The sequence below is a fragment of the Telmatherina bonti genome, assembly GCF_933228915.1.
Source record: "Telmatherina bonti genome assembly, chromosome: 7".
NCBI lineage: Eukaryota > Metazoa > Chordata > Actinopteri > Atheriniformes > Telmatherinidae > Telmatherina > Telmatherina bonti.
In genome coordinates, this window is record NC_136625.1 from 13,075,312 (window position 1) to 13,090,816 (window position 15,505).

Below are 15,505 nucleotides of genomic sequence, written 5' to 3' on the forward strand. Positions count from 1 at the left end.
CTAAGAAACTTTTCATTGTTATTTAGTGTTTAAGGACAAGTGGTGGAAGTTTCTTAGTTATACTTCTGACTCCTTCATGAAAATGCATCTGTATGTCATATGTTTTGTCTTATTTTTCTTCTCTTTTTCTTATTTATTTTGTTTTTCATATTTGAAATAAACACTCTCAAATCCTCTCCAAATGATCTTTTATGAAAGTGCCAGAGATGTATTAGAGAAAGCATTCGACAGTGACAAAGATTCTGTTTAGTTCTGATGTACTCTTGTGGTAACTACTGGGATTATACTTTCACCTACTTCTGCATTGTCTTACTTCTGACACAAAATGGCTACATCAATTTTTTAAATTATTTTAAATAGAGAAAAGTGAATTTGTTGATCTTGACTTAAAGAATAACCTGTCGGTCACAGTGGAGTCACTCTGTCTACCACATGGCTTTTTCATTTTGGTTAGTGCCATTTAAATCAAACTGAAAGCTTTCTCAAGCTACTTTCCAAACAGAAAGCCAACATCCCTGGTGTTTTGGACCCAAATATATAAAGTTGATTTGTTTCATTAATACTAAAATGGAATATTTCTAAGAATACTGCGTTTTCAATACATTATTTCGATGTTGGAAAAGTAGTCAATACTTTTTAAAAAAATCGACTATGCTTTATGCAAATACCTGGGGGCTTTAAGGTTCTGCAGAAAACTACTCAACTTCCCAGTACTTTTTACCAACTCTAAAAAAACAGAATTCAAAGTTATCTCTCCAAAAGACAAATATAAACAAAAAAAAATTTTCATTTAAAAAAAAAAAAAAAAAAAAAAAAAAAAAGTGTTTATTTATGCACGTTCACGTGTTGATGATGCTAAAAGCCAGAAATCAGGAAAGCATCGCCGGTCACGTGACGCAACTTGGGGCGGGGCTTACATGTCTCAGCCGGCCAATAGCAGCGCAGCAGCGGTCCAGGTCCCGGCAGATCCATGGGGGGAAAAAAATCGTGAAGAGACGGAATAACGGTGCACGCCAACGTGTACGGAGCTTTCCCCCGCATTTAAGCGCACCGCATCCGCGTCTCCTGCTGCGATGAAGACGTGAATTCATGGCTGCGAAGACGGACGCCGTGAACGCGTTTTGGGGCTGAAGAAATCAAGCGGTCCACCATTGTCTGCGGGAAAAACATAAGAATGGCCTGGATGTGGAAGGTAAGAGGGGGTTTCTGTCCAACACGTCCCTGTAGAGAAAACGGTGAAGCAGACTCATGAATCCTGAAACGTGGCCAGTTTTCTGTCAGTGAATGTTTTCTGCAGAGTGAAATGTGAGAGCAGCATGTGGTGGCGGTGATGATGCTCTGTGGAGGATTCACCTTCCTTTGGTTTGTGTCCGCCCCCCCCCCAAATATTATTATTATTTATTTATTTATTTCTCTGTTTGTTTGTTTAATTGAAGGCCCACTTCCTGATTTGGGGCTTGTAATGGAAAGCAGGTCTCAGTGTTTGTGCTCATCAGGCTTGTTCAGGACAGACAGGCTGGAACAGGCCAAACATCTGTGCACACAACATCCTTTAAGTCCAGGTGTTCACATGATGTTAGACAGCCTGCAGGGTTGTTGGAAAGTTCCCAAACATGTCTCACCTTAAATAACACTGAGCTTTAAGTAGGTTAAGTTAAATGGGACACAAGATGATGCATTTTTATAATAAAGGTTTAAAACTAACATTAATTGCCAATTGTTCAATTCAATTTTTGACCTATTTCCCAGTTATTCAATGTAAAATGTCATGAAATTACAAAAAGCAAAAAACAAAAAAACAAAAACAAACAAACAAAAAACCAAAACAAAAAAAACAACACCAAAACAAAAAACATTCATCAGTTTCATAAAGTAGTAACATTTTACTCTGAAAGGCTGGGGTCACACATGATTGTAACCACATCCTGAAACTATCAATGTTCGTATCAGTTTCCCAAAGGCCAAGTAAACTTTTTAAAATCCTTGTTTTGTGAAATTAACAGTGGAGAAGTTAAACATATCTTTCATTTATGCAAATGCATATTTATTTCTCACTTTGATGTTTTTGTTTATTACATGATGAGAAATATTGCCTATAATTATCAACGAATAGGACAGTTTAACATTTTTCAGGTGTTTTGTGCAGAAAAAAACTCGCATATTTCCCATTGAGATGCAGCTGGGAGCTTGACGTTAGACAGCTAAACCGATTACGTTCATCAATTTGTTTAGTCCGATATGGTAAACAGCTCACTTCTGAGCTCTGCTGTCAATTGATGTTATGATGTTTGAATGGGTGTTCGCTCCTCACAGACATGCATTGTACTGGTTCACTCACTCCAACGCCTTCACACGCACATGTGAAATATGTCAACACTCCTACAGCTGTTGGTTATCATTATTATTGCACATGTGTGTGTTAACTTGTGTTTACCTGAATTTACCAGTTTTCCAAGTGGCTGCTCTTCAGATCTCAGTCTGTATGATCTCAATATCAACTAAAACAAGATTGTCATGGTTGTAGGATTTCAAACTTGATTACACAACACCTTGCACATGTTAAGTGTTTCTTTCTCTTCAGTATAGTTATCTTACATTCTTTATCTTAGACATGTCAAAAACAGGAGATCTGTGCTTGTTCATTCCACATCTTATCCTCATCATTATTGTAAATCTGACGTGTTATAAGTTTGAATGCTTGTTTCTTTTGAAAAAAATACACCATAGTTAAAGTTCTGGGCAAAGTGAACTCAGTTAACAACTCAGTGAAAGTAAATTGAAACATGCGTACACCATTTTGATTGTCTACACCCCCCCCCCCCCCCCCCAATTGTTTTAATGACCAACAGACAAGCTAGTGTAAACTTTTTGGTCTCTCTCACAAAGTACAAACACACACACAGTTGTTCCAGTGTCTCCAAAGATGGCCACAAAAGCAGATTGACAAAATATGGAACTTTTTAAGAGTGTAAAAACAGTATGATGTTAGTTTTAAGCAGCAGCTCTGAGTGTAAACTGAAGATGTGCTCATGTGCTGGTTGGAGGAGGAGCTGGGTGCTGGCTGTCAGCAGGAGGGCTGTGCCATGCTGTCCAACCAGAGGAAACACATGTTGCCATTGATGCTGTTGTTAATGCATATTTAATTTATGCAAATTTGTATCATTGATTAGAATCTTTCTCCTAAATTCCTCCATCCCTTCTTATGACAGAGACACCACCAATCTGTCCAGGAAGAAATGGAAAGTATCGAAGTTTTTGACTTTTACTTCAACAAAGCCTGAAACAATGAAATTAATAACTAAATGATTCTTTAAAAACTAATTTCAGCATTAAATGCTGCAAACTTTGTCAGCACATTTCACACATCTTGCAGGCTCAGTTATGATATTACAAAAAAAAAAACAAGATAAAAGGCCACAATGTTTTCTAGTGAACTCTGGTTGAAAGCGTTGTAAGTGGAATAAGGTTTAATTACAAGAGAGAGAAAAATAAAAAGTGTGGTGGTGAAAGTTCATGCTTTGTTATCCATTTGTCCTCAAGTGCTTTTCTGCTCATTTCATGGCGTTACTACGGAAAACATAAAGACCCAAAAATCCTTTGATTTTACAGTTTCTTCTGTAGAGTCCTTGAGAATTCATAAGTGCTGAGATTGTAATTCAGCTTTTTGTCTGTTGCAGCAGGGAAACACACTCGATGGCTCCAGGATCAGAGGGAGGGCAGGTTCACACGGTTTATCATGGAAAATAAAGCGATTTATGTAGATGAAAAGTTTTTAATTTTTTCCACCACGAAAAGTAAGTGGACATGCTGCTGTGTTCAAGAGCAGATGTCACAAATTGCTTCATAATAATAATAGGAAATAAAAACAGATAGACTTTAAGTAAATAAAACATGATACATCCATCCTTTTTCTTAACCGCTTTTCCCAGTTAAGGGGTCGCGGGGAAGCTGGAGCCGATCCCAGCAAACATCCTGGACAGGTTGCCAGTCCATCACAGGGCCACACAGAGAGACAAACAACCATTTCTGTTTGGCTTTGTCATTTGTTCATTTTAATTTTCACACATGAACCCCTTAACACCTAAATTTATTTACAAACAGCTATTTACAATTGTATAAAAACAATATAAATAGAGGAGAAATTCAGAAAAAAAGCCTGGAATAAATTTTAAAAAAGATATTAAAGAAATTAAATTAACTGTGATTTTCCAGTCACATTGACCACTCAAAGCTCTTTACACATGTTGCATTCAGCTGTTCATATACACACTCGTACTCTGATCGACACTTCAGGGTTCACTGCAGGGTTCAGTGACCAAGGTCACCAAGGCAGGTTGTCAGGAAGACCCTGGAATTGGTCCAGCAACCTTCAGCTGGCAGGTCTGAGCTACAGCCTTTTGATAATCGCTAACAGATAAAGATTTATAATAAATAATTTAATACATATATGTAAATGAATGCAAACATTCATTCATTCATTTTCCGAACCGCTTATTCCAATTCAGGGTCGCGGGGAAGCTGGAGCCTATCCCAGCCGGCTTTGGGCGACAGGCAGGGTACACCCTGGACAGCTCGCCAGTCCATCGCAGGGCTGAATGCAAACATATAAATAAATAAATTTGCAAGATGAAAAGAAAATATACAATTGACAGAAATGTTTTTATAAAAAAGTTTGTACCCAGGTGCCAAAGAGTTAAACTTCATTCATATACTTTAAAACCTCTCGTTCATCACACACACACACACACACACACACACACACACATACACACACACACACACACACACACACACACACACACACACACACACACACACACACACACACACACATATCCTCTTCTTGGTGTTAAGAAGGAAAAAACCCCCAGGAAAATAATCGTTCAACAACATTTTGCTTCAGAAACTTTGAAGTTAACTTGCGTCTTCTGGTTCAGGCGGTTCTTTTTTTTTTATCTCAGACGTCAGTTAATTTCACACTAGATTTGACACAGTAGTGTGTTGATGTTTATATAAAAAACAAATATAATTACGCAGTTAAAGAAAATGCAATCTGTCAGTGGACGCGAGTGAATAAACTGTAGCTTTTGCATGAAAACAATGTGAAACATTTTAATTTCTGCCTTTAAATTTTGATCTTATTTTCAGAGTCTCCATATTGCAGCTATCATGACAGTCACAGCATCATGATGATGGAGGTGTGTGAGGTATTATCAGTGTTTTTCAACTGCAAAAATACTAACTTAGCCTTCTACTTGCGCTTTGAAACAGAAGCAGAGCTACACAGTAAATATAAATTATAAATAATATAAAGATAAAACTTAAAACAAACATGTCCTGTTCATAAACTTATACTTACGGAGAAAAAAAAAAACATAATTTGTAACCCTAAGAAAAGTATTTTTGTTGGAATTTGATGTAAAAATCCTAAATGAGATGTGTAAAAACACAAAATACCTGCATAAAGACATGAAAAACTTATTTTAACTGTAGAAAAAGCCCCTCAATATAAAACCAAAGAAAAGTGAAGTTGTCCAAACATTGATATAAAGTGATATTTTTATTATTTCTTATCATACTAATTTGATACATCACTTTTGTGACGTTGTGATATTGGAAACGAATGGCCTGGTGCATCCTGTGCTGAACTATCTTGCTCTTGTATTTGGAGAATCTGAACAGCTCTTATCCTGGCAGCTGCTCTGATACTCTGAAGTAATTTCATTCTGTTAGGTAGATTTTTAGGTAAAATAGAAAACAAGACCCAACCCATGCACTTTGTTCTTATGTGGTTTGAGTAGAATGAAAAAAGGTAAGTGACCCCAGTGGATGCTGGTAAAGGCAACACTGGTAGTTATTGTAATTCAGTAAAAAAAAAAGTAGTTGTCCTTGATTGTTCCTTGAAATGAACTGAGAGGTTTTTTCAGCTGTAGTGGACGTCAATAGCAGCAACAAAAAATGAAAAAAAAAAGAACTGCATGGAATATTTTAATCTCTGGGAATATCTGGGATATTGTGTAATATTTAGAAAAATACAGGTCAGTCCCATGAATGTGTTCCAGTTCAGACCGGAAACAGCTGGTGAATCATATCATTTTAATCTTTGCTGGAGCAGATTTGATATATGCAGCTGTATCCATTCTTACCAATAGGCATCAAGCCCTCTGTATTTGTATGTATGCATGGATGTATGCATGCATACATGCCTTTGTGTTGCTTGGAATTGACTGTGTTCATTCACTTTGTCTTATTCACATCCTCTAAACGTAAATTAAAACAGACAATGGAACCCTGGCCTCATGGTTTAATGGGTCTGGATGTCTTGCAGTGGCCAGAACAAACAAAAAAATTAAATTCCCTGATAATTGTTTTGAGAGTCTGCCAGGACACCAATGCAATGCTTATATAATAATCTCACAAATGTTAATCAGGTGTAGCTGAAAGGTCTCAGTGAACCAGTCATCACACTGCTCTCCAGCGTCACTGTGTTAACTGGTTGATTGGTTGCAAAAGTAAACATCTGCAGAAACAACAGCTTCTGAAAAACAGCAACAGTTTGCTTTCATATGATCTTGTTTGTTTTTATAACGTCTGCTGTGGCTCTTTGTGGATTTTCTGCTTTTCTGTGTGGATTATGAGTCTTAGCAGTAATGGATGTATAAACTGAGGCATTGCTGTAATTGGTAAGTTTGTGTTTTCCAACAATATATTTAGTTAAAACTTGTTTTCTGGCTATTATTTTGAGCATGCCACAAGTAACTTCCAGACAGCCAACAAGAGAAAATGTGAATTATTTTAAGTGAACCATCTTGGTTGCATAGAGGTAAAACATGTACCAGGCACCAGTTCTCCATTTCTGTCCATTTACAGCTGTTCAACATGAGAGTAGAAGGAGGCCATGGAACTGAATCATGCATGAAATGGTGAAATGCATACAAGAAATCTAACATTTACATTTGCTCTAAATAGGAATTTGTGGAAGTCCACCGTTGCTCCTCGTAGATCTTATGTTTTACCATCTTCACTGCAGACTAAACCAGATTTTCTTGTGTTTTATGACTATTCCTGCTCAGCCAAGCGATCAGGACAGATTAGTTCAGATATCAGTATGAAATGCAGAAAACCCAGAAATGTCCAGAAATGTTGTGGTTTTTGCACGTTTTCATCGCAATCGTTTAGTTTAACTCTGTGGACGACAATATTTAATTTCAAGTTACCGTTTTTTTTCCCTAATTTATGTTCCTGTTCTTACTGTCTGAGTCATGTTAAAGTGGAACTATTATGTGCATTTCAGGCTAATTTATTTTTATTTCTGGGACCAGAATGGCTGGGATTGATCGAGTTATTGTCACAAATCGCTTTATTTACTTCAGACCGACCCTCTCCGTAGGCTGTCAGATCAGCCTGCGGGCAAAATGAGTAGATTGAGACTCTTCCGCATTAAGCCCCGCCTCCCGCCACTGCACTACATCAGGAGCGCGCACCACACCTGCTTTCGCCGTCATTGTAACATCTCATAAACAAAAGATTAGGCTAATATGAACTCAATAAAAAAAACAAAATACAATGTCAACACATAGCATACAGCCCTACATGTTGGAACCTGAATCAGACCCTGAAAACAAAGTGGAAAACAGCAACCCACAGCAACGAATGCAGCAGGATGTCTCTCTTTGGTAAACTCACCAGCCATCGTTGGAAATAACTTTATCCCACGTTTTCCACCCGCCTGATGTATTTGTACATGCCCTTGTTAACCAGTAGAAGGTAACCAATCACCGAACCTTATCCCCCGGGACGTCGCAAGGATTTCCATGTAGAAAAAACTCTCTAAAACGACGCGTTTTTTGTTGCCATGGAAACCGAACGGAGAGAGTGCTGAAACTCAAACGTGTTTAGGTGATAAAAAACAGTGCCGTTCACATGTCTGATGAGGATTCAACACTGTAACACTGTAGAAAGCTCAGAAAACTTGAAATACCATAATAGGATCCCTTTAAGTTACTGTTTGTTAGTTCACCCCAGTGAATATAGTTTGGTTTTATAAAACGTAAAAGTTAGAAGAAATGTATGTTTTTGTAAATATACTTACATTCTTATCAACCACAAATCTTGGTATATGTATTTTTATTTGAAAGTTTTCCACTCAAAACATTAAGTAGATAAAATGTTGTATAATGAATTTGCCAGTTATATGGTAAAAACTCATTAAGATGTGAAAAAACATTTCTTAATCCAGCAGTTTGTAAATACGAGCAGTTTCTCTTGCAGGAGGCTTGCAGGGAGAGCTTTGGTTCCAGGCTTACTCCTGGTTTTGTGATTTAACAAAGGTGTACAGTAAATAACAGGGATGCTGCTATTTCTTCTAACCACATATGGCAGAACAAGGCCAGAGCAGGCAGTTTTAGTGACAAGGTCACCAGCAACTAAAACAGAAACTGACTAAAGTTTCACATGAGCCGGTCGACCCAAACAAACTTGTATTTGAGTGATTTTGTAACAACTCCGAATGTAGAGAGCACTACTTCTTGTGTTTCTTGTCTGAGTCTTTCTTGTCCCGTGTGAGTGTTAGTGCAGAAAGCAGGGTGATAAAGTGCTCCGTCACAGTTTTTTGGGAAAGCACAGGGCCCTGACAGGATGCTGACTAAGCCTGATACTCTGGTTTATCTTTAAGCCGTCATCAAATTTGTACTTACATCCCTTTTTTTTGTCACTGTCCTTTTTTTTCTGTTTCCGCTTCTAGATTTAGAAGTTCACAGGTGACTCTTGGGAATCTCTTGCTCTGTCTCTAGTTTGATTTTTGCAGAAGAAATACAAAAAATGAAATAGGTTGCTTCTTAAAACCTTATAGATGAAATTTTCATGGCTCCAACCTACTTCAGCAATGGTTTAGTTGTCATCTCAGGTGTAAATTCATCATGTGGCAGGAAACCAAAACCAGGTGAATAAATACTGGCATAAAATCTTTGTGTAATCTTTGCAGCGACGCCTTATTTCTGCATAAATGTTTTATTTTAGGAATTTTGTATAAGAGTGGAATAGGCTGATAGCATTCTGATTTTGGATGCGTTTCTTTCAAATTACTTTCAAAAAACTTTTCAGCAGTTCCAGATTTATAAAATGAGAAATAAGAAACTAAATAATTTTTTAAAAAATGTTTGTGATGTGTCTAAAAAGTAAACTAAACCATTTGGTTCTGTGTTTGCACCTCTGGAAGCAGCTCATCTGAAAACATAGAGCATTATTTGTTTTGATTGGGGTTGATCAATATGTTTGATCATGTTTTATGTTAAAATGGAAAATTTGTCAACAGACAGTGATTACTTGGTACAGCATGAGGGAAGAACTGAATGCTTATTTACCCGTCCTGTCGCTGTAAGGCTCTAGGGCAGGCTAGAGAGCCATTTCTACTGCTGTACCACCTAACAAACACAGAAGAGCCACAAAACCTTGATTATTCTAAGTAATTTATACCCAAATAAAACTTTTAACATTTTATAGTTTGTTAATAGTAGAAAATACCAAAGCTTCACATATTTCTACACAACAGGGCTTTCTGGGCATCATCATCATCATCGCTCACTTCATCATAAATGACTGAGGGTGCTGAAGCTGCATCAGTTTGATGAGTTTGTTGTCATTTTAATGGTCCGTCCTTCATGTCTTTGCAGAGAGAGACATACTTTTTATTTTCTGAACAATTTTACTGATTTATCTAAGGATAGATTCTCTGAGATTTTAGTGAATGATTCTTTCATGCTCTCTCCATTTCTGAACGGCCTTATAATCCCCACAGTTTCCAGCCTGACCTGTAGCAGGAGTTGGGTTTTATGAACTGGATGCACGTGTTTGTTTTCACTGATCAGCTTTCCCTAAAATCGCTTTCTTTTGCTCATCTTTTTTCAGCCTGGTACTTTTCAGAAAATACTGTGTGTTTATGGTGGAAATGTCTTTCAATGCTACACTTTTTGCTATTTGCTGATTTCCTGGCACGGATCAAGCATACAGATAAGCCAGCATGACTGGCAATGACCATAAAATAATCTATCCAGGCAGAATTACACTCTATTTTCTAGGGGTGAGAAAATTGAATCAAAAAATCAAATATCGGGATTTTTTTTGCTTCACAATTTTAGAATCGATTTTTTTTTGTTAAAAAAATCTATTTTTTTAAATAAATAAATAAAAAAATCATTATAAAATATTTGTCATTTTTATTGTTTTTGTTGATCTTTTTACTGGTCTTCTTGGGCATTATAGCAGCAGAATGATGGTCTGGCTACTGTGTTGTTTTTTCATCATTGAAATCAAGAAAAATGACAAGCAAAAAAAGGTTTTGTACATTTTTTTTTGTTGTTTTTAAGTCTAAAATATCAGCAATATTGAGCAATCATGAGAATTTAAATGTAAATCGAAGCGGTACCCAAAAAATCAGAATCTAATCGAATCGGGACTAAAGCATATCGTCACAGCCCTACTTATTTTCCTGTAGAGCCAGAGAGGAAAGGATGAAGAGCCACAGGTTGCAGACCCCTCAACTAGCCAGCATTTGGCCTACTTCAGCCTTTTCAGACATAAGATATGAATTCTTAATATCTTTTAATAATGTATGAAAGAACCAGCTTTTGGTCGAGGTGATGTTTACATTAATGTGCTGCATCTGGATGTGCCAGCGACGGCACATCAATTTATGAATATTGGTGAAGCAATAAGAGATCAAATTAAATATTAAAAATAAATTGAACTGTTTTTCTACCTAAAATCAGCAAAACAGAGACTGAGAAACAAGCCGGGGTCCTGCTCCTGAGGGTCCCACAGCAGTCCACCTTAGTCAGATCCATCGGACTGAAGGTGTCATTTTGACAAATCAGTTCCTTCTGTATTGTGTTGTTTTTTGTATTTATTTAATTCCCCCTCTTTTTAGTTTATTTTAGTTATGTATGCATTATCCACGACAAGCCATGCTTATGAGAGAGAGCAGCATTGTAACAAGCATTCTTTCAAAACATCTCCCAGATGTGGAGCTTGTTCATTACAGAGCATGGCTGTCCATTCATGTAAACATATCTGTATTGTTTTCCTTTAAAAGTGATGCCGCCTGGGATGTAAGACTTAAACCTTTTACTGAAGCAGGGAACTTAACTTAGTCTTTGCTGCGGGAGAACAAACAACCCATCATGTGACAGTTTACGATGAAAACATCCTTTTTCTTAAACGGATCCTATTATGGTATTTCGAGTTTTCTGAGCTTTCTACAGTGTTACAGTGTTGAATCCTCATCAGACATGTGAACGGCACCGTTTTTTATCACCTAAACGCGTGTTTGAGTTTGAGTTCCAGCACTCTCTCCGCTCGGTTTCCATGGCGACGAAAATGCGTCGTTTTAGAGAGTTTTTTTCTACTTGGAAATCCTTGTGACGTCCCGGGGGATAAGGTTCGGTGATTGGTTACCTTCTACTGGTTAACAAGGGCATGTACAAATACATCAGGCGGGTGGAAAACGTGGGATAAAGTTATTTCCAACGATGGCTGCTGAGTTTACCAAAGAGAGACATCCTGCTGCATTCGTTGCTGTGGGTTGCTGTTTTCCACTTCGTTTTCAGGGTCTGATTCAGGTTCCAACATGTAGGGCTGTATGCTATGTGTTGACATTGTATTTTGTTTTTTTAATTGAGTTCATATTAGCCTAATCCTTCTGTTTATGAGATGTTACAATGACGGCGAAAGCAGGTGCGGTGCGCGCTCCCGATGTAGTGCAGTGGCGGGAGGCGGGGCTTAATGCGGAAGAGTCTCAATCCACTCGTTTTGCCCGCAGGCTGATCTGACAGCCTACGGAGAGGGTCGGTCTGAAGTAAATAAAGCGATTTGTGACAATAACTCGATCAATCCCAGCCCTTCTGGTCTCAGAAATAAAAATAAATTAGCCTGAAATGCACATAATAGTTCCACTTTAAACATTTGCATCGAGCTAGCAATCACATTGCCGTGCATCAAATCAGCGGCAGACAGGAGCAGCTGAAATGCTTGCGAGCTCAGGTTCCTTTAATCCTTTTCTCTTACCCGGTCGAATCAGAATGATACCGATCAGATTGAGTCGGATACTTTAAATTGCATTATTATGGTGCAGAATCACAATCTCAAGGATTTTTCTGAACATCCAATAAGAGCCTCTTTGACAGAAAAGGGTTTTTACAGAAAACCACTGGAGGGGGCGGGACGGTTTAAACTTGATAGCAACACATGCAGCTGCTGTCAGATTGAAGGAAAGCAGCAGATGTATGAAAAAAGCTTTAAAGTATTGTTTCCAGCCATCCGGAGAGTTTAAATCTAACATCAATTTTTACCTTTTTTTTTCCGTCTCCAAACTAAAAATGCCTTGCTGTTTAGCAACTAAGAGCCGCTCTGTGGGGTTTTTCTGTTGAAAACAACACAATGAGTGCAGTGGGAATGAGGCAAAGCGTTAAAGTCCCAGCTGAATCTCTAAACAATGCAAAGCTCTGTGAGGAAGAGCAGAGCTGCAATGTAACAGCGCTCCCAACGAACCCTGTCACTCTTCATACAAGTTTCTTGTCTTTCAGATTCCACTTAGTTTCCACGTAGCGTGAAAAGAAATCACATTTCAGTTCAGCTTGATCTGAGTCCACTTCCTGATTGAACGTCCTGAAAGACAGTCTTTGTGTTTGCTCTGCTTTCAGTCCATTCTCCAGGCCCCCGTTTGAGCCAACAGGGTACCATTTAAGCGTGTGAATGCTTTATAATGGAAATGTGACCTACATGTGTTGTGCAAACACACTGACATTCACATGCTGCCGCAGAAGCTAGAGCAAGGTTAGCTTATTCACAGTGGGCGATAACCTCCCACCGCATTAATCCACAGTGGTAACTCGGCCAGCGGCGGACGCTTCACTCTCGAAGGGATTCTTATCAGCATCTGGGAGGGCTTTACTTGATCTTACTTAGTGCTGTTAGTTGTGTTATTCACATCGTCTGTAATCCTGCAGTGTTTAATCATGTGCCGCTTTGCCAGTTCAGGCTGCTTGGACTCTGTCAGACAGGAGCCCAGCTACCAGTCAGTGCTATTGGACAAATCACTAAGAAAAGACCCTCAGAATTTAATGAAAGGGTTGATATGGCAAGCTACAAATTAAGTTCCACTTTGTAATTGCAGTCACGGTCAGCAGCCTGAAATTACATGCCACTCACTATCAACCTCTGGGCCACAACCCCTATTATTACTGTACATGCTTTCACAGAGAAACTGTGGTGTCAAGGTGGAAGCTTTACACTTTAATTACCCTAAAACAAGAGGAAAGTGAAAATTCATACAGGAAAGAAGTGGGTGCAGTCATTAATCTACCATTGTTCTTCTTGACATCAGAGGAAACATGAAAATCAATACAGTGGAGCATGTGGCTGCTTTTTCTTCAGAAAGTGAAGAATGTTGTAGCTTGTATTGACTGAAATTAAATGTTCACTTTCAGAATAGAAGGCAGCATAGTTTGACCTTTCAACTCCTTCAAATAAACCTTGATTTCGTCTTATTTTCATTGGGGGAAAAAACTGAACCTTGACACCCTAGAATGATGTATTTGACTTAACTTGAAGGGATGGGATATTTTACTCTATTTTATAGTTAACCTAGAGCCTCTTACCCGGCCAGAAGACCAAATTCCATGGTAAAGGCAGGACTTCGGGCAGGTAAAATTAACTTTATGTTAATTCTAAACACACAAATGAATAATTGTTACCAAAGCAGCATTCATCCCATCAAAAGTTCAGCTCACCTCATATAAAGTAACACAGTCTCTGTTCATATAAAACATGGACAGAGATTGTGATGTTACACAAAGATTTTTGAAAAGCTGAATTGAAGCTCATTGGGCGGTTCCCACCGACGCCATCTTGGCAGCATCATGCATGTCATCATTCCCAGAAGATACGGAAATGGGCAAGGAGCTAAGAACTAGGCGAGGTAACCTGGATCTGATGGTAGCTAACCAGCTAACGGAGGTAGGCGGGCTAAAGATGAGGCGGGCTATTAGCAGCTGTGCTACACTCTGACTTCTTGCCACCGTCACTCAAAAGACACGTACCTAATTATGAAGAACTTCAAGATTAAAAAACATCTAAACAAATTGCTCAGGTAAACCTATAAAACCTGAAATGTTATTTTTTAACATTGTGATGGGGTTCCTTTCACAGCCCCTCGTCGGTGAGGGGGGGGACTAAACTTTTTGCCACTCCCCTTTCTTATCGCTGGAGGTTGCCTCTTGGTGCAGGGTTTTCTGGTTTAAGCATGTCACACAATTAACTTGAAAAAAACTTTATTCTTTGTTTCATTTGGTCAAACAATTCCTTTTTAAGTTCTCTGTCTTGACATGTGGTGATGATTCATATTAAGACAAGACATAAATGTGTTATCGTGTTTACTGCAAGCGAGCCATTAGAGCAGATAATATTGTTATGAGAGACTGACCGCCTCCCACGTTAAGTTTAATATGAGCTGTAACTGTAATCAGGGCGTCCCCATTGGCCATCTGACATTTTCATCTTGAATCAGCTTCTGCAGCTGTCGAGTTGTGATCCGTGCTGGTACGGTTGCTGTTCTTGTCTAATCACACAAGTAAATCTTGCATTGAATGCTCTGCATTTAATCCATTTATATTTCCATACCTGTACTTTTTAGTGTGCTGCTTATTGTAAAAAATGATTTAACTCTGGTTTTATCATTTTCTCTCAGGTTGCAAATAAAGTTTGAAAGATTCCCGTTAATATTCTGTCCAAATTTTTTTCTTTTGTTTGTTAAAAGAAGCTGCATTGCTTTCCAAAAAGATATGGACTAGACAGCCAGTAGGGAAAAAAGGAGCCAGCTAAGGGGGAGTGAGGGCATGCCCTTCAGAGAAAATTAATTACTCCCAATTATTGCACATCATAATTAGTTTGCCTACGTGATTGCAAATGTAATGAATTATTGGAAAGCAGCATTAAGCATCTTTTGGATTTTAGCCCACGCACACTGTAAATAGAAATAATAATTTAAAACCATGATTATTCTTTACTAAGCGACACAGTTGTAATTTAGAATCTTTACACCCTAATTATTACTTTTGATAAATTCATTATTAATGTCAAAAACCAAACCGATGCGACAATAATGGTTAATGCATTGTGTCCTTTTGGAATATAAATACATGCTTTAATAATGAAAATGCATGAGGTTATTTTAAGTGAGGATATAATTTAATTTATTCCTGCGTTTCATTCAGGCTTTGTACTGATTATAGAATATTTATAAATGCATGCGTATTAATATGCTCACTTTAGTTTAGGAATAAATCACTTCCTTTGTTGCTTTGTTGCAGCTTGAATATATTTTGCAGCCAATAACAGTCAAGTTCAGCACATTTTTTCATGAAATAGTAAAATTACTGTTTTAAACTATGTCCTCTATGTTGTGTAGCAAATATGTTCATGATAATTGCTTTTTGATATTTTCACGTCATCA

The 15,505-nt window shown here is 38.0% G+C and overlaps 1 protein-coding gene across 2 annotated transcripts in view; it reads left to right on the plus strand.

Moving 5' to 3' along the window:
- Positions 1 to 1,144: 1,144 nt before the first annotated feature.
- st6galnac3 (ST6 (alpha-N-acetyl-neuraminyl-2,3-beta-galactosyl-1,3)-N-acetylgalactosaminide alpha-2,6-sialyltransferase 3) overlaps positions 1,145 to 15,505 on the plus strand; it is a gene marked incomplete at both ends in the record, with an annotated part of 100,396 nt that continues 86,035 nt past the window's right edge. The window contains one exon of one of the 2 annotated variants that reach the window (XM_079243373.1): positions 1,145 to 1,192. In XM_079243373.1, the coding sequence (XP_079099499.1) occupies positions 1,175 to 1,192 (18 nt within the window). The remainder of the gene's footprint in view (positions 1,193 to 15,505) is intronic. The other variant, XM_079243374.1, reaches the window with a different exon arrangement.